This window comes from Pempheris klunzingeri, chromosome 1 (genome assembly GCF_042242105.1).
Source record: "Pempheris klunzingeri isolate RE-2024b chromosome 1, fPemKlu1.hap1, whole genome shotgun sequence".
Taxonomy (NCBI): Eukaryota; Metazoa; Chordata; class Actinopteri; order Acropomatiformes; family Pempheridae; genus Pempheris; species Pempheris klunzingeri.
In genome coordinates this window covers 3,938,720-3,958,811 of record NC_092012.1, presented here as the reverse complement: position 1 = coordinate 3,958,811, position 20,092 = coordinate 3,938,720, and the positions used below count along the sequence as shown (strand labels likewise).

At 41.5% G+C, this 20,092-nt stretch overlaps 2 protein-coding genes across 2 annotated transcripts; one reads left to right on the top strand and one right to left on the bottom strand.

Moving 5' to 3' along the window:
• The first annotated feature begins 3,036 nt into the window (after window positions 1–3,036).
• LOC139205582 (immunoglobulin superfamily containing leucine-rich repeat protein 2-like) lies at window positions 3,037–5,199 on the top strand. The gene has a single exon (XM_070835846.1). It carries the CDS (start codon window positions 3,037–3,039, stop codon window positions 5,197–5,199), a length of 2,163 nt encoding a protein of 720 aa, XP_070691947.1.
• A 3,625-nt stretch (window positions 5,200–8,824) lies between these two features.
• Window positions 8,825–19,695, bottom strand: LOC139205071 (receptor for retinol uptake stra6-like). Its single transcript, XM_070835165.1, has 17 exons — window positions 19,598–19,695; window positions 19,131–19,197; window positions 17,599–17,684; window positions 17,370–17,509; window positions 16,978–17,144; window positions 16,110–16,217; window positions 15,542–15,609; window positions 15,170–15,249; window positions 14,950–15,011; window positions 14,332–14,494; window positions 14,156–14,231; window positions 12,770–12,903; window positions 12,372–12,489; window positions 12,186–12,287; window positions 10,571–10,734; window positions 9,833–9,970; window positions 8,825–9,099 (listed from the first exon to the last, which is right to left on the bottom strand). The coding sequence occupies exons 1-17, from the start codon at window positions 19,693–19,695 to the stop codon at window positions 8,825–8,827; spliced, it is 2,046 nt and encodes a 681-aa protein (XP_070691266.1).
• Window positions 19,696–20,092: the final 397 nt, after the last annotated feature.

Here is a 20,092-nt window from a genome sequence, read left to right as displayed (position 1 = left end):
TGTTCGTGTAGCATTTCACACATGTTTTATTACAAAGGCTACAACTCACACAAATGCAGGATCCAGCGGTTCTGGTCCAGACTAGAGAATAGATGATCGGATACTTCGGCCTCTGCTGCTTCAATTTTGACCTTCTCCTGTTTAATCTGTCTCGTGAGGCCTCCAACTTTATAGAAGCACAATATCACTGGCAATGCCCCTTTAATATTGAATTTAATACTGATAGTGGTGCTCTAAAAATACATTTTTTTTGAAGATAAATAATGAATAATTAAGTATTCTCTGAGGAATAGTGCCTGCAGACTTGTCAGCGTTTCAGCTGCAAATACAACGACCCAAAAAAATCAACACAAGTTGTTTCTTTTGCTGGTTTTGTGCCGCCTTTGGCTTGACTAGTTTTTTGGGAGACAAAGAAGCTGCTGTTACTTGTTGAGGCAGAACACTGAGGTGCGACATAAATGATCGACTAATAAAAGGGTTTAATAAGAGTGTTTTCCCCTGTTTTTGTTTAGGCTTCTTTTCCTCTACTGTGTCCAGCTGTCATACGCTGGATGGTTTTAAAGAAAAGGATCTGGATGCAGCTGGACCAGAGGCAGCCTACATTTCCCACAATGCAACTGGACAACCGACAGCTTGGTTGGAGATTTAGCTGTGTTATGCTGGTGGTGGCTAATGGATCTGAGGACAGAGGAGGTCTCTTCTTTTTATCGCCACACCTCCACATTTTCTTCTAATTTTCAAACTTGTGGTCTTCGGCCTCAACTGACGCTGACTCAAGTGACATCACAAGTTTACCTGGCTTCTCTTTAAACCTTTTAACAAACACAATGAAAAGTCTTAATGCAACTTTTTTTTTTTTTTTACATAAGCAGTAGTTGCCTCCTCCCTAAGGACTGCTGCGTAAAATCGGTGTAGTTCTCCTTTAAATGTCATATTATCTGTGCTGTTTTTCTCTTGGACTTTTTTAGATTTCATAAAAGACACTGTGGATGTTATTCTCAAACTGTTACCAGTGGTATCAGCACTGATCGGTGCTGGTGGTGATGCTGATGATTCATCCCCGTGTATAAAGAGACAGTCGGAGCTCCCAGCAGCCGTCAGCTCCTGTGAGCACTGACGGTCATGCTGAAGGTCGTTTCCCCTTTAAATCTCATTTTGGAAGCGTGGCTGCTGTTCTGTCCAGAGCTGTGAGGAAGAAGAGGAGGAGAGAGGAGGAGAGAGGAGAGCAGAGGGTGGGGGGGATCACTCAGTATGACATATATTCCCTGGCAGGAGAAGCCCCGCCGCGCACACGCGTGCTGTGGGCACGTAGGAGCAGACAGACGGACAGACTGACTGAGCTCCAGCTTCAAACTTCAAAGCCTCGTGCATCCTGGGCTGCTTGGACTGCAAACACCGACGGACATATCGGGATTTCTCTGCAGGAATAAATAGAATAAATTTAAAAATGAAAAAAAACCAACAACTGCAGGTAAGCGTCACCCACTTCTCGGCTCCTAGGTGAGGGATCCTCTTTCCTCTCCGCATCAATGTTGCATGAGCGGCCCTGCGTCGTTTTTCTTTTTCTTTTTTTCTTTTCAGAGATGAACTTTGGTCCCGCAGAGTCGGATTACACCCACAGTCGTGATGTTTGTGTCATAGCTAGACAGGAGAGCTGCGAGCAAACTGCCTTTCAGCACCAAGGACAGAGACCCGGAGGCTGCTGCGTAGTTTGAAACCAGAAGCGTCTGCTGATGACTCGACAGCCAGCTGTGCTGTCCCCTCTGACAATTAGACATCCGAGAGATGCATCTTTAAAGTTAGGAACCACAAATCGAGCCTGTCTTCGGAGGAGCCGTGCACCAGTTGTTTCGGGGTGTTTTTCTGCTGACACACAGGGCCCTCTGGATCCTGGTGTCAGACAGAAACTCATGTTAACTCACTGCACACACAGCTGGCTTTGCACTACTGCCGGTCAGAGATTAAGAATCAAATTGTCAAAATGTCCAAAAACCAATAGGAGAATTTGACCAGGTGAGAGGATGATATTGATCAGGTTTATTTATGCAACCGGAAATCAGAAATTTGCCTCAAAGGCCTTGACAATAGATGCAGCAAATCAGGCTGAGTCTGTCCCTCCACCCTCAGTTCAGATCCCCAAAGGATTCTTTCATTGGAAAGAACAACAGAGGAGGGATCCTTCTACCAGAAATAAAGATGTCAGCATTACACAGATGGATGTAAAGGCCTACGTGGAGAATACAGATGTGTGAGCAGCTTCCACATGCTGCTAAAGAGGCAAAAGGCTATTTGAGCTGTGGGGATGCTGCAGACTTCTGCATTCTTCATACTGCAGCTAAAGTAAACAGGTCAGCCTCATCATGCAGAAAAAAAGATACTCTCAAAAAAACAACTCTGATAGTTTGGGCTTGATGTGTCTCACTGCGTTGGAGTTTCAAATACTACTTTGGAAGATTGTGTTCATACTGGGGCAGTGGAGAAGGAAAAACTACCTGAGGTCAATCTCCATTGTCTAATATGTATAATATTCCTTCGCCAGCTAGAAGTCTCTTTTAGTAAGAAACCAAAGGTAGTTCAACAAGGTTACAGGGCTCCTTTTGGTTATGATACCAGTAGAAAAGTCAGAACCACTTTTGTTCAGCCTTTTCTTACGACACAGAAAATGTCAGCAAAAAGGATGTTTTCTCACACGCTGTGCAAATTAAACCAAAACTATCTGCATGATTAGATGTGGCCAGAGGCAAGAAAATAAATATTGTAATTAAAATTTGGCTGAGCCGAGCCTTCAAATGATCGTTAAAAACATACCATGGCCTGGTGAGAGAATGAGTTTGTAGCAGCCGTAGCTCCTTTTCTTTTATTAGCTGTTTGGTTCGTGTAAACAAGGTTGCACGCTGATAAAACGACTGCGCTGCACATTCATTAACACAGCCAGGACTCTAGCAGCTATCAGTCTTTCATGAAATGCACTAGATTAACCAGGTTGAATCTACTGATTAATAATGGGACTGTGACACTGTTTTACAGGAGCAGAAAATGGCAGCCGCAGACATCCTCCTCTTCACTCTGTGGACAGCCACAGTCGTCACCGCGGCACTTGGATGCCCTGAACTCTGTACCTGCTCAGATAAACACAACCGCCATTTTGCTGAGTGCTCCTACAAAGACTTAACTGAAGTCCCAGATGGTTTGCCTCATAATGTCTCAACTCTGAGTCTCTCCGGCAACAAGATCAGTTTGATACCACTGGGCAGCTTTGACAACGTCACCCAGGTGACATCGCTGTGGATGGCCCGCAATTACATCGTCTCCATCGAACAGGGGGCCCTCACACCTCTGGTTAATCTGGTTAACTTTGACATCAGCTACAATAAGATTGTAGATTTTCCTTGGGAGGATCTGCAGAACCTCACCGGCCTGCAGCTGTTGAAGATGAACCACAACGAGATGGTGCACCTGCCGAGGGATGCCTTCTCCAGCCTCAAAGACCTGAGGTCCCTCCGACTCAACAATAACAAACTGATAACCATAGCTGAAGGGACATTTGACAGCTTGGTGTATCTCTCCCATTTGCAGATACATACAAATCCTTTTGCGTGCACCTGCTCCCTCGACTGGCTCAGAGACTGGATTTCAACAGCCCCCACCATCCTCCAGGAGCAGAACTTGATCATATGTGCATCACCAGAGAAACTTAAAGGAGAAGAAATCAGAAATTTGCCTGAGTCAAAGTGCTCAAGCCCAAATGTCACAATACGAACTGAGCCAGACGTTCATAACACAACTTTCCTTGAGGGCGGTGCTTTGGTCTTGACTTGTGAATTCACCGGAAACCCGAAGCCGCTGGTCATGTGGAGTATTCGCAGCAAAAGCCGGAAGCAAGAGCTGGCTTTGTCGTTCACCGAGGATGACTCAGCAGAGTCAAATGAGGACTCCATACTGTCCCACAATCCCGTCAAAGTCTTTAACAACGGCACTCTTATCATTTCACGCCTTAGGAAGCAGGATGGTGGCAACTACAGCTGCTCAGCCACAAATGAGTTCGGAAGAGCTGAGGATTCAGTGTCTGTGGAGGTGGTGGCTTCGCCAAAAGTGACACCCATAAAACAAAAGACCACAACACTCACTTACACTAAAGCACCCCCATCGATGCACCAAACAACAGACAGAGTGTCTGTTTATGATTCAGTGCGTGTCCCCGATTTAAAAAGAAAAGATATCATGGATATTGAACCTACTTTGGCGCCCACAGCAGAGATCAACTCTAAGTCTTCCCAGGAGTCAGCTGGGTATCCATCACGGGCCAGTAAATGTGGCTTGTCGGCCAATACGAGATACGTTTCAAACCATGTCTTCAACGGGAGCCTGGATGACATCAAGCAGTACACATTTGACTTTGGTGTCATCGCATTAGGGGTGTCAGAAACAGAGGCAAGGGTGCGACTCAGTCCCCTTCTCATACCCAGAGAGAGGAGCGCCAACCAGGCGTCCGCCAATGCCGGTGATGCCACCACATCTGAGAGCCTCCATGCTGACAGTGAGGAGCGTCATGGCCTTCCTCAAAAAGTCCATTCGAATGGCTTGTATCTGTGCGTCACTGCCGACCGCAAACACTCAGCTGTGCAGTGGTCGAGGATCAAAGAGGGCATCAACACGTATCTGTTCAGCGGTTTACGTCCGGGCACCAACTACTCCCTGTGTCTGACCTACAGGGGGGAGGACTGCGAGGTCCAGGTGCTGTTCACCACCCGCAGGAGGGTGCCTAACCTGCTCATCATCATCTCAGTCAGCATCTGCCTCCTCACCGTGTCGACCGTGCCCCTCCTCGGAGCAACATGCTTCCACTTGGTGTACAAGTACCGCAGCAAGACCTACAAGCTCATCCTGAAGGCCAAAGGTCAGTACCACATGGAGAGGAACCTCGCCGCCAACTTCAACATCCACGCACCTCACACCGAGTCACAGAGAAAGATCAACGGCAGCCAGCTGGACGAGGAGGAGGGGGAGACGGAGACGGACAGCGGAGACGGAGAGAAAGAGGCCGATACAGAAGAAAGTGTCATGACCGAGTCCTTTACTTTGTCTCACTGCAGGGGGAATTTAGACAACTGTGAGGTAGGATCGGAGTACAGCGACAGGTTACCTTTAGGAGCAGAAGCAGTGAATATCATAAGCAACTACAAATATCCAAATCAGTAATTGTTGACTGTTGCAGTTTTCTCTTGCATTTAGTTAAAGGGTAAAACAGTTTCGTGCCAATCGTTTAGCTTCCCTTTAGCCGTGCAAAAAACAAACCCAATCTAGCAAGACTCAATCTGCATTTACTTGCTTTAAACCACACCCCAAACTGCAGCATTCACTGACTTAGATCCAGTGGATGTTTTCCAGACAAACTGTGTCGTAAAAGCTGACACTGGCCTGGTTCAGGCAATGTTGACCTTGTTACCCAAATGTTTTTTTAGCTGTAAATATCACAGCTCCTTTCAAAATAGGCAATTTTCTGAATAACAGAGAGAGAGAGAGAGAAACAGTGTGCTCAACGTCAGCATTGCAAATTAGTTATCAAAGAAGACAAAGGAGTTTCTCCATCAAAGCTTTTAATATCTGCGCAGCTTCATATTTTATGAGAACATAGCACAAAGAGTGGGAACAGGGGGGTAACCAGTTAGCTTAGAGACATCTTAAGTGAACGCGTTAGCTTACCAGAAAAACACACAGAAATAAAATGTGCATCTGATCCAAAAATACACATAGTAATAGACAATCATATTTTCTGTTTAGTTTTGTAAAAAGCAGTAGTTCATAAGAAACAGAAATGTTGAAAATGCCCTTTTTTACATTAAGAAATCCCATAAAGAATAAATAAATAAATAAATCCTGAATCTTGAGCAAATCTCAGTCAAATCTGATGACACCATTTAGAGATATCCCACAGAAAGAACAGAAAAAGGGGGAAATACAACCTCCGTGGCAGAGCTGTAAACCATCACAGTGACCATGAAGGCTTATGTGTTAACGTGTGCCGCTATGACTCCATCATCAGCAAACAAGCTGAACTTTTTAAGCCAACTTTATTCCTTCATTTCCAAGCTAATGGTGTCCAACAGCACAAACACCCAGAGGGCCAGGAAATAACCGTGCAGTCTTAGAAATGTGCTAATATAAGCTTAATTATTGTCTGTTTACTTAGAACATCTCTGTTGAAATAAACAACTAGCGAGTGAAAGGAAGAGAAGAGCGCACAACAACAACCTGGCCTGATTTCTGCCAACTGTTACTGGGACGAGGACGGCAGTATGAAAATAGAAAAAGACATGTCACGTGGTACGTGCATCGCAAAATAATGAGGAACAATGTCAACTAGATGTAGGCAGTAGTAAATGGGCTAGATGTAGCTAAGATATACCAATATTTGATCATATTTAAACTACTTGCAGTGAAATTGTGCTGTCGTGAAAGGAGTACACAAAATCTGTGTTGTTTCAAAGAGAAAAACATTGTGTGCCGCTGCTACGAGCTCTTTGTCCAGTCACACACACAAGCATTTCCTCTGAGGATAGCTGTTTAAATGTGGGTGTTTAAAATAAGCTCTCTGTTGATGTTACCCACCAAGTGTAGAACAGTGCGAGCACCTGTGAGTGTGTGTCCTCCCTGTTGTGCTGTGCTTAACGGCCCCGCATGCTGCCTGTTGTTGTGAGTCGCAGTATGCTGTGTCCTGTGGAAATATTCCTGACGTAACGAGTAAATTTGGGTTCGTCTTTGCTTCTGTTTCTTTCTGTTTTATACCCCAGTAACAGCAGATATAGTATGTTTCTACCAAAGTGTTTAAATATCCTCACTGACTCTCCTGATCCTATGTGCCTCAATAAAGTTTAGACAAATGAACGCTGAGTGAGTGCTCGTCCGTCTGTCTCTCTTTTTCTCTCATTTGTTTGTTCAGTTAGTTAGTTAGTTAGTTTTTGCTTCCATGTTAACATCCCACATTGGGATTATAAGACACCAAAACACATATACTGCTTACTAATTAATGTATAATATATACTAGTATATATACTAATATATTACTTAATAATTTCAGCACTTATTACAATTATTATTATTATTATTTTTATTTTATGATGATGATTATGAGTATTAGTGGTAGTAATAATAATTGCAACTACATGGAGGACCTACTAAGCCTTGCAGGTTAATTGGACTGGGTTATGAAATTAATGAAAATTGAATAAATAGGTTAAATGATAAAGCAATTATTTGAAAATTGGTGGGATGACAAAAAAAAGAGGGATCAATAAACAGCAAATAAATCAAATTCTGTCGCTACAGTAGCTAAAAATCAGTACGACAATGTTTGGACTCAGAAATACCTCAAACTTCATACATTCTGATGTATTTATACATTTTATTTTATCATAGTTTTAAAACGGGATATAAATGAAGTCGCAGATTTCACAGGATGCCTGTATTTTCTATTTGAGCCCTTAATTTGTCTTCAGCAGTCACAAAAAACACAAAAATGTATAACCATTAAAAGAGCACGTAGGAAATACATCAGTGACCGAAAACAAGAATTTGTCCGAGTGAAAACATGTGATGTAACTGCATATATGTCATGTGATTAACCTCAATATCTCATCATATGATTCATCCCATAATAATTGCAAAGCTGAAATAGAAATAGAACAACATGAAGATATTACACTGTAAATAGTAGCAAATACAAAGTCGTTGATCTTGTGTAAAACTCTTGTGACTCCAGTTTTTCATGTTTTTGCCTCGTTGTGTGTTGGTTGATACATTTCTTCCCTCCATGATCTAACAAACCCCCTCAGACTCCACTGAGCTGAACTGAGTAAACACTGAGAACCAGCATGTTGTTGACATTAACTGCGTTGGCTCGAGCTCTCATTGGCTCCATAACCCCGTTCTGCTGTACTATAAGGTCTGATATATCACTGTCAAAGCCTCAGGGAGCTCATGCTAGTGGTGACATATCCAACAGTCTTTTATTTACATTGTTTTAGGGGCCAGGAGGCATCTGGCCTACCTGCCTTGGGGTCATCCAGGCTTGCAGGGCTCGCTTAAGTAATCGACAACGAAGGACAAGTACGCAATAACACATGCATCTCAGGTGGAGACAAGCTCTTTAAGTCTGCACCAGTTTGCAGAAGACAGAAATGTCTCTGTTTTAGTGGGACGTTAATGGGAAACGTACATTTTAAGCTTAGAAATTCTACTATGGCAACGGCAATCAGCTGTTTTCCAAGTTTTCCACCATAGACCTGATTTGACCTACATTAAAGACTCTTTGGATGAACCCTGACAGACGTTTTAGTTTATTGTAGCCCCAGCAGCGCCAGCATCGTGTCGATAAGAGGGACAGTGTACTCCAAACAAGATCACGTTTAGGCGTTGATCACCAAGCACCTCAAACTAACCAAACCTTATATATATATATATAGTTTAAGTGACATTTCTGCTAAAGTTTCCTAACCTTAATCCTACAGTGGCCGCCGAGTGCAGATACTGTAGAGAGCAACCATTTAAAACCTCAGTATTCAATGTAATATCAAAAAAAAGGGTTGGATAGCCACAGTGTGCAGGCTGGTTACCCCAACTTTACCAGATTAATGTAGTAGGTTGTCTTTTTATACAAGTTCCAGTATAACTAGATTGACTTCTTGATCTGAACTACTGAGTCTCACCTGCTTCCAGTCCAACATGAAGCCGGCACGGACGGACCAGAGGTTTACATTGTGTACAACTTGCTAATTATGATCTTGTTTGGAGCACGCTGCCAACCACACCGTACAGATTAGGGGTTTCATTCAGTTTTGTCTTGGTTTGTTGGGGTCTCGGTGGCCTGATCCGGCTCGGCGGCGGCGGCAGCAGCAGCGGGCTTGTCGGCCTCCTTCGTGCTGCCTTTCTTGGACCTGCGGTTGGGGGTCCCGTTCAGGACGCTCTCCGAGGTCTGCTGCGTCTGGAAGTGCTTCCTGGAGCCCAGCAGGGACGGGTTGTTGACCAGCGTGTAAAGCAGCTGCCAGCGACAGCGAATCCTCCGACTGCTGGTCGCCTTGCTCGGCCTGTTCTCCTGAATCCCTGAAAGCATGTAGGAGCAGGCTGTCAGGGCAGAACGAGACACCAGACTGAGGGGCTGACGGTCCATGAATACACTCCATGTCACTGTAGATACGTGGATGTTTCCAAAACCTCATACTTATACTCATGTTTTATAACCTTCCAGGTTTCCTTCAAGAGATAAGAAATTATAAAACCTCACCTGGGAAACAAGTATTGCTTCAAATCACTTGTTTTTTAGAGGATAAATCTTAATTTTATGATCCCATGACTTTTAATTTGATTCAATTTATTTAACAGGTCATAATTATTGCATGTCCAACAATTCAGTTCATGACTGGAAAGGATCAGAGCGAACCATGGATGTATTATAAGACCTGGATATCGGTGCCTATTCTGTCCAATCAGAACAAAAGACTGTTCTTGGCTTTGGAAAAGTTTTAAATATGTAATTCAAAGACTAATAACTGATCATGTTTACAGCTGGAGGTGTCCTGTCAGTAGTTTTACAGACATAGTGGTGGTCTATGGGGAAAATGTGGTTACTAGGAAAGACTGGAAGGCGAGGCTGAGTGACAGTCTGGGATCCAGTTTGGATGATCCAGTGCAAACCGAATGCAAGATAACATGCTAGCAAGCTGAACTACAAGCTTGCCAACCTGATTCTTGTGTGGTAGTGTGTGTCTGTGTGTGTGTGTGTGTGTGTGTCTGTGTGTGTTTGTGTGTGTGTGTGTGCAGCTCAGGGGGTCCGTACCTTCCTCAGCGTCTCTGATTTTCTGTCCGACTCTGCCGCCCTCGACCATCATGTCCAGCAGCAGCCCACAGAACGCCTTCATCACCGGGTGCGACTGGCTGACCTCCACCTTCAGGGAGTGGGTGTAATATCTGTAGGCTGGATGGGGGTCAAAGGTCAGAGAGTGTAAACACTAACATAGAGACAGACTGAGACCGGGGCCGACTGTCTGCTTACACATTTTAACTTTAATTTGATATTTAATTGTCAATGTTGGTGTTTTTTAACCATAAATCACCAAAACCGGTAATTGTGTTCAACGGAGGAAAGTAACTAAGTACTTTAACTCAAGTGATGCACTCTGTACAATTTTAAGTTAGTTGTACTTTACTTGAGCTTTTACATTTTCTGCTACTTTATACTTTATACTTTAGTTACAAAATATAATCACATGAATTAACATCATCACTATGATCGTAGGTTAAGATATGATAAGTCCTCGATGATCTCTGGGAAAAATGATCAAGCTACTCAGCGAAATTAGCATTTTATTTATTTATGCAACACATTAATGCATCAAAAATCAGTTTCTAATAACATATATCATTTTGTATGATATGTACTTTTGCTTTCTGTACTTCAAGTTGCCATTAAGAGTATTTCTACACTGTGATATTGTGACTTTTATACTGAAGCGAAAGATCTGAGTACCACTGATTGTGTCATAGATTGTTATTGTAAAACCATAAGACATCGTACCTGGATCGTAGGACTCTGCAGTGCGGTGCAGCAGACTGATGTCGATACGGCCGAGATGGATGATGTTGTACAGAGCCGTTATCACTATCCTCCATATAGCGACAACCAAGCCCACCACAGTGTTGACGAGGAAGAGCAGGTACGTCAGGAGGAAGAGGCTCTCTCTGAAAATCACCATGAAATGATGTCTTTATGTTCAAGTAAAGGGGCGTGCCACTGTTTTCACAAGTGAAGATCGGTTTACTTGGCATGTTTAGTACTATTATTAAATTATATAATGTCTTTTATGGCTCTGAAGGAGCTTTGTCATGTCCGAGAGGATGACTCCTGATGGACTTCACATTTATACCTTTGAAAAGAAGTTTCAAACTGGGGCTGTGGATTTTGGAAAATGAGGATATTTAACAGACAGAACCAACAAAAGAGGATTTTGAGGTTCTTAACAGGAAGTGTTTCTGGAGCTTCACTCATGGGGACTAAATCTGAGACCCTGTAGCTTCAATTGTGACTATTTTATTTTTAATTCTGTCTCTTGTGAGGTCCCAAACTTTATGGAGCAACAATCCTGCCCCTAAAGAGTGGCCCTTTAACCATCCAATTATAAATTCTGTATGTTTTATTTCCCAACAGGAAGGTCTAAAACAAGTTTGAAATTGTTGTCCAAAGAGAGAAAATACTTATAATTAATTTATGTATTAATTCATTTCTTTATTTATTTGTTGGTGTAATGTCTCATAAATTATGTTTAGTAGTTTTATTTAGTTTAGTTTTGTCTCCTGTCTATGTTGTCTCATCATTTCCTTTTTTACTTTGTGGTTTATGTTTCCCTCTTGTTTGTTAGTTTTACTTCCTTTGTGTGTTTTCCCGCCTGTGTAATTGTCTGTGTCGCCCTGATTGTTCCCACCTGTGTTCATTTACCTTGTGTGTGTATATATAGTCCACGTCTCCCTTTGTCCTGTGCCAGTTTGTCTTGTTCTTTGTGTCAGTGAGCCAACATTTAGTCAAGTCCCTGTTTGTAAGATCATTGAGCTGTATTTTATTTTGTGTTTTAAAGTCTTATTTGTGTTTTCTCCTGGCAAGAGTGACTTTGTGTTGCTCTTCTCCAATGAGAACTTTCATTAAATACTTTTTGAACTCCTCTGTGTTGAGTCAAGCGCTTGGGTTCATGCTTCAGGGTCCAGGTCATGACAGCTAAAAATGATTGAATCACCCAAATAGTTCTTTGTTATAAAATCATACTCTCCCTTGGTCACTTCCCCACGTCCCCTCAAATTCCATAAAAACGAACCTCAGTGTCCTCAAATGTATAAAAAAACTATATTTGACAGTTAAATCATGATAATGTCATGGTGAGGAAGTGATTTCTTTAATAATTTACTTAAGTCTAAGTTTAAACTTAAGAAATAAATCATTTATTTACTGTTTTGTACCAGATGCAGCTAAAAGCTCACTTTCATCTCATCACTATTAAGCACATCGTTTCATCTTAAGAATCTCATTCTAACCAACAACCAGAAGGGAAAAAGGGTATTTACAGTGTATTCTTTCACTAATCATTAAAAGCCCAGTCAGCACACTTTACACTCCACATCAGACTGAAACAGGCTTCACGTACCTGCTGTTCAAGTCTCTCGTACCAGCCTCTTTTTTGATGAAAGCAAACTTGGCAGTCACGTGTTGAAGCACAGTAACCAGTAGCATAGTGACCCAGGCCGGCCTGAGACACCACAGAGATAAAACAAAAATAAGATTAATCTCTGTTTTGATCAATAATCACAACATGAAGAGGTCGCTGACTCACCATGACTTTCCCGCGATTTCAAAGACGATGATGTTACGGCCGTAAAAAACAGGGATGATGATCAAAAACACCAGGAACAAGAAGCAGATGAAAAACACAATCGTCTGAATGGCCATTCCTGCCAGGAAAACACGGAAACGGCACATTTTTAACACATTTCCAAAAGAAAATCTAGTTTTTCTTCAAAACGTTCTCTTCACTCCTCACTTTTAGCTTTAATTAAAGGATAATTATCTTTTTTTTTTTCTTAATGTCAACAACTCCCATGAAAAGACCAAAGTGCATCTCTGCATGCTTTCCAGCTTTTCAACCCTCTCTGTTGCCTTCAACCTAAAGCCTATTCGTTCCTGAAGAAGTAGACTTTAAGAATAATGAGTAAAGTCTAATGTGTTGCCTACCGAGGCAGACGATCGCAGCCTGGTATCCCATCAGGCCCATCCAGCAGACGATACCAGGTTTAGATGGACGGATGGCTGTTTGGCTGTTATATATGGTGTAAAGGTCCCCTTTATACAATCCTTTTAGGTTTGACCTGAAACAAATAAAAACCAGTGATGCATTAGGATCAGACATGAAGGAAATGTGGGAATCTGATCTCAAGCATGACAATCGACGGGGTTGTATCTTGGGGTTGTAACTTGGATGGACATGAAGTTCCTGGTTGAGTCACCAGTTCAAAATATGAGACATTGTACTGAAAAAGTACCAGAGAGCACTGAATGGGGGAACATTCAGTCAGAGAGTTGGTGGAGACCAAACCAGAGCTAAAAGGGGAGTGATAATGGACATCAATCAATCAATCAAAATGTATTTATATAGGGTTAGGGTTAGACCAAAGTGCTTCACAGATAAAAATCAAGGAATGATTTTAAAAACAAAACATGACTTAAAAATAGCAGTTAAATAGACAATAAAATAGACAGTATTAAACTAACATCTACATATAAAAGTGAACACACATTTTATCTAACCAAAATAAAAGATAAAATGTCACATGCAGCTTGGTATTAAAAGCCTTTCTGAATAGTGAGGTTTTCAGTTTTGATTTAAAAAGACCAAGGTCGGTGATGGTGCGCATATCAGGGGGGAGCGGTCACCCCAACGTCCTTGGGACCTCAAGTAGGCGTTGATCCGAAGACCTCAAGGCTCTGTGTAGGACCCGTACAACATGTGTCAGGTGCCCTGAGACGTGACTCCAAATGCATGTTAATGTTGTTCTGTGTCTACACGATATACAAACATGCACCTGTGTGCTTACATGTTCACTTTATCACCTTCACTTTACCAGCGGTTCAGACGTTGGGTCTTTTGTGAGCACAAATTTAGACCCACGACAAACACACCTAAAACCAAAAGTGACGTCAGTGCAGCTCACGTTTGTTGCGACCAATCTTTTTTTTGTGTGTTTCCATGGCGCACTGATATGGAGAAATCTCAACTATCATCTCAGAACTTGGGATAACGCTGGTTTTTACATCACTACTTGTACGTGATCATGGTTGAGCTGTAGCTAATGTTAGTTTGCTCTAACATTGTCTTTCTGGGACAAACATTTCCATTGTCTGCGTTTGGTTGCTCAGTAGTAACAGGCAAGCAGCAGTTGTGCAACCTCCCAGGTGCCTTGGACAAAAGGGTGAAAGCTCCGGATGGCCCCTGAGATGATAATATCTGTGTCTATAGCTTGCTGTAATGTCTCCAAGTGTCCAAAAGACCGAAGATTTTAATTAAAAAGAATAGATTCTTTGGTAGCTGGTGACTCCTCTGCAGGGTTTTCCTCTGCTTACCTGTGTAGGATCATGGACCTCATGAGCATGATGAGACTGACCAAACAGGACAGGGTCATGGCGCAGAGGTAGCACACTAACAAACAACACAGTGGGAAAGAAAAACAGAATCAGTCGCTTGTTTTATAACAAAAACACTCAGATTTTGTTAAAAGACAACAAGCAGCCCCACATACCTTCCAGCAACCAAGTGTAGAAGGTCACAATTTTGACGACCTCCATCCTGTCGTCTGACAGAACGATCCCGAAGCTCAGCAACAGGAAGGCAATGTTTTCATCAATACCAGCACGGACAATGTGGAGAGTGGGGACCACCAATACAACTAACAGCAACGCAGTCTGAAAGAGGAACACAGTTTATTTAGTCTCCACAAAGGCACACAGTAGTGTGGAAGTATACTTCAATATCTTTAAACCTTGGCCCTATTTTTACAGTTTTTGGGTTTGAAGTGAGTGGTAGGTGCAAAATGTTTTGGAATTGGTGCAGTAGATGATCTCAGCTGGCATGTTAAATGTTCTCCTCTGGGGGAACTGTCTGTATCGAAGTACGTCCACTAAAAATGCTTGATTTTTGCACCAACAGAAAGGATCCCTCCCGAGATAGACCTGTAAGATCTCTGTATCGTTCTCTTCAGAGTCACCAGACTCCATTCACAAAAACAGCAATTTTAGGAGTTGTTGGTCTCCCGCTGCTTCGTTTGGTTAGTTTGTTTGTGTTAATAGGGCCCAGGTTTAAAAATACAGAGACTAGCCTTTAAGAAATCAAATGTCGGGATTATGGATAGAGGACTTACGTGATATATCGCCACAAAGGCAACAAATGCTGATACAGCCAGCTTCAGTGGAAAATGAAACACTGAAAGACAAAATAAATCATTATCTAAGCCAGTGGACCTGGTTTCAGTCACTGCATCAGCTCAAAGCTTTAACTTAAGGGACTAAGATGTTTAGATAAGGTAATGTCAGTTTTCCACTGAGGGTGAAATAAAAACACAGAAATCTGAGTACACACACCTTTTTCTGGAATATAAATATAACTTTTAGGCACCTCCAGGATTCTCTTTGCCAGCGTTGGTTTGTCTGTGGACGCAGAGCTACAGCAGACACATGAACCCAGAGAATGAATGACGTTAGACACATACAGAATGGATGCTCGTCCTTTAAAGTTAAATATGACATTAGGCTTCATCTTTTAAATCTCCTCTAAAAACACACTTTTATAAACAGGCTTTTATGTTAATTTTACTCCCCAATCACTTTTATCTAAGACTTCAATCTGTCTTTAATTACATCTCTGTTTGTCTCGTGCATTAACCACGTAACTTGACATGAGTTCTCGGTTTTAGGGGAAAGAAAACATAAAGTCGTGGCCTTATCTCCTTTCACCTGGCAGCAGAGGGCTTTTTCTTGAGGAGTGACTTGACATGGTCGTTGTAGTATCTGCTGTCAAGGTCCTGTGAGCACAAAATTCAGACTTCACATCAAGGTATCACTTCTGACGAGTCAGTGTGTGTGAGGAAAAAATGGTTAAACGATGCTATTAATAAGAGGATGGGTTTAATTTTTACCAAGAATAAATAAAAACTTTAAAAGAACAGTTACTTAAAGTGTTGGTTGTCCTGATTATTTATTCTCACGGCAGGAATTTCTCCTCTGAAAAACTGTAGACAGATTAAACCTGCAGCTAAAACAAAAACTCTGTTGTATTAATATGTTTGAAAGGGGGAGAAAAAAAATCACCTACATCGTCATAATCTGCTGAAGGACGCTGAGTTAAACCCACTCTTTTCTGCACAAGCTGCTTACAGTAATCATGGTTATGTTTTACATAGTTCTCTTCAGTTGCACCAGAGGCAGCGTGACATTAGTTCACACGTCGGTATTTACATCAGAGTCGACTAAATGGTTCTTTAGTGTGGCTGAATGTCGATGTCTGTATTTGAACTCCTCTCACCTCGTCAGTCTGTGGTCCTCTGACGAACAGCAAAGGAAACTGGACACAGAGATATGCAAGGCAGGCCAGCTGAGGCAGACTTGCAAGCAGAGCGTAGTACTTATAGATCTGTGAGGAGGGGAGTTATGAAAAAAAAAAAGGATCAATTCACTAATAGATCACCCCAACAAACAGTTGTGGTGTTAAGGATCTGAATTGTAGTGAATGAAATTTAGCTTTCAGGTGCTAAAACATGAAAGTGAAGTTACATTAACAGTTTATATATTCTCTTTCATATTTTATTGAGAATAAAGCTGCAGTGATTATTATTTGTATATTAATTATAGTAACTTTTGCCAGACTTTTAGCATCTTTCAGCTCTTTGATGTGCTTTTACAACAACCTCGTCTGTTTTCACTCATTATTGTTGTTTCCAGCCACAGTGTAACATAAAAAACATCACTTTGCACATTACCTGCCCACCACCAAGTGACAGTCAGACAAAGTTAGCAACTAGCAGGCGAAGAAACTGGTACATTTTGGAGCAGCCAGATATTTTAGAGTCGGTGGAGGCCAAAGCAAGCAGAGCTTAAAGGAGAGTGAATATTAGATTTGCCTTTTATCCAGGTTGATAGAAACGATAGATACGTTTCTTTGTATCTGCTGGATGTTTAAATAGGCAACAAATCACCATGATAACTTTATATGGTGATAATATATCAGTGTTGTGTTGCTCTGTTGCCCCCTAGTGGCCAAAAAACCAACTAATCTTGCTTAAAAACTGCCATCAGAACATTTTTAAAACCTGCTGAGATTATTTAATGTGCAGCACTGGTTTGTGGCGATATTGGACGTGTTTCTAGAATATTGGAGGATATTGGCGTCTCACCTCTGGAGTCTTTGGGCAGTCAAACTTCTGCCACACCAGGACCCCGAAGTGACTGAATGAGAGCAGCGTCCCGAACACATAACCTGCTTTGTGCTGCAGAGTGCCACAGACCAACAGAGGATAATACAGGACAGGATAGTAGAAGATGGCGATTATCTTCATGTACTCTGAAAAACAAGGGATAAAACAAGGCATTTTCTCATAACATTTCACTTAAATTCATGCGTCTTCTTTTAGTTTACAAGCTTAGTTCACAAGTTTTATGTAAATGAAGCGTGGTCAGTGAGTTTTGATAATAACACAGGCTGCTTTACTGCCCTCCAGTTTCAAAAAGAAATGTATAAATATAGCTCAGTTCTTCAGGAGGAGAGATCAAACATACAAATGTTCACCTTTAATGCCCGCTGGAGTGTCCTTGGAGAAAGGCAGAGGGTCCGGGGCAATCACCAGCATTGCCAGCTTGCTGAACACCAGCCCAAAAACAGCCATGACCAGGCCTTTCTGCTGAGTCTGGTCCAGGAAGTTAACCGGACTGCGAGACCACACAGAGGAACATTTAGATAATACGAGACAAACTGCAGTCTGTAAAGTCCCATTTATCTCTAGACTTCCCTCATTCACCTGAAGATACTGGAGGATCCTCTCTTAAATCCTTGGCAGAACTTGTTTTTCCTGGTGAGAGCTGCCAGGATTAACATGATCACCAGCTACAGGGAGAGATGACATTCATCAGGAAGGCTTGAAGACCACAAAACAAAAGTGTTTTGACCTGATCACATCATACAGCACTTCTATGTTAAGCTTCTAACAACATATCTTCACTCAATGCATATTGCAATAAAATGGATTGTAAAATTAACTATGAAATGCTGCCAGGCTCCGACATTTTACTGCCATCATATAAAAGACAGAGCTCGACATGTGGTTTAAAGGACTTGACCGTGTGTTTGATTTTGTTATCTTATTTTATTTAAGAGTCTGCTTTTTTAAAATTGAGTTAGAGATTCTGTTATTTGCACTGAAAATAGCCATTATTGACATAATTGAAATTGTTTTTAATGCTGTTTATGCATAATGCTGCATTATTCCCGGCTACATTGACCGTTATGTCGTATTAATATATAAACATCACATTTTGCTGCTCCATTGCTTTCCCATGTGTAGTGTTTTATTCTCAGACTCTAATGTTAGCTTTTGTGGGGAGAGAAACGGGGAGCGGAAAAACAAAAACATGTGATTGGTTGACGCTTCCTCACGTCATTGCAGCCCTGAAACACACAGAAGTGCAGGTGCCAGTTTACAGCTTCCAGTGCAAATGAATTGTACGACTTTATTTATCAAATCTATCAAAACTGCTTAACCTCTTTTTGTGACATAACTTAAAACATTTGTCTTCATTTGCTGCTACTAATTTATGTTGATTTGCTGATATGTGATACAAAACTTCTGAAATATTCTGAAAATGGTCAAGTATGTTACATATGATTTGATTTATTTTGCAATTAATGTTATTCAAAGTCCAGCTAATTACCTCATTAAAGCTATGCAACTTTATGAAATAACAAAGAAAAGTAGCTTTGTAGATGCAAGCGGAAGTCAGCGTAGAGCGACCTACTGCATCAGTTATAGAAAAAAAACTAATTTTGAACATTCTTCAGACGACAACGTCTTGTTATATCTGATGACTGCACTGACCCAGTTGTCACAGTTTATTACATATTACTTTCTAAACGGGGGAAATTGGTCGACGTCCATTCTGTGTACAGCATGAGGAGCTCTCTGACCGAGGTAAAGGGGCCTTCACTTGTAACTGGGTGAGGACAAACATCATTAAATTCGGCATTTGTCTGAATCAAAACCAGCTGATAGATTCATAGAAGAAGAAAAAAGCACTGGAGGACAACTTCAGAACATCTACATTCTCTGTATTTCACTTTACTCAGGACAACTGCAGAGTAAATCAATCGATTTTATTTTGCAATGTTCTTTTTATATGTATGTACAGTAAATCTGGCCAGTTCAATAATTCTGATTGTGACTGAGGAAGTGTTTACATCAAAATACTTTACTAATACCAATAACTACACTCTACAAAATGTGCCTTTACTTTTCAGATGTATTGTCACCTTAACTTTAATAGTACAGATACTTACTGATATTGACAGCATGCATATGTGGAAGAACTTGTCGTCCGCTGTGGGGTCACATGGTAAAATAACTCTGTGACAAAAAGGAAAATGTTGTTATAAACCAGAGCTGGAACAAAAAACTGGCAGAGAAATATTGATGAAACTGTTTAAATGTCGCAGTCCAGGACCACAATTTTAGGATTATTAAGTATGATTGCTTTTTGGGATAAGTGAGCCATACGATTTTGATTAGTTCTTTATGGGATTAATATTGATTTCAAGGTTTCAAGATGCCATTCATGTGTAAAATTGTTCAAATTTAGCACAATAACAAGTAAAATCACCACTTTTCTGCTGTTGTGAAGTCACTAATATAATTTCCCATACTGCACTAGTACATGGAATCAATACATAACAATAGCAATCATCAAAATATGAATAGAAATTCACATTTTTCTGACTTGTGCATGAAACTGTGGCTTCATACTCACTCTTTGGGTGGTTTGGTTGGCTCTGCATTGGAGTACCAGTCTGAATAGTCATAGTAGGAATATTCAAAAGGCTCGAATTCGACCTTGCTGTGATTCATCGCAGCTGCTCAGTTGCGTCAAACGGGCGAAGCAGGATGATTAGAGATCCAGAGGACTCTAGATCCTCCTCTAGCCAGGTAACCTTCGCTCTGTGATCTGCTGCTGCTGCTGCTGCTGCTGCTGTAACGTGTCGGGACAGTTTGGCCCAAAACACCCGAACACATTCCAGTCAGGGAGCTCAAACGCTGCAGATTAACAAGTGCACAGAGGGGAGCAACAGGAGAGAGAGAGAGGTTCAACAGCACAGTCAATAAGATAAGAAGTGGAGGAATGAGCTGACCTAAAGTGACCTCAGTGACCTCAGTGCTCCCTGAACTGATGTGATGGCTAATCTTCTAAACCTGATATATGGATGTCATCTATTCAGATGTTATTATTGTTATGATTCATACATAC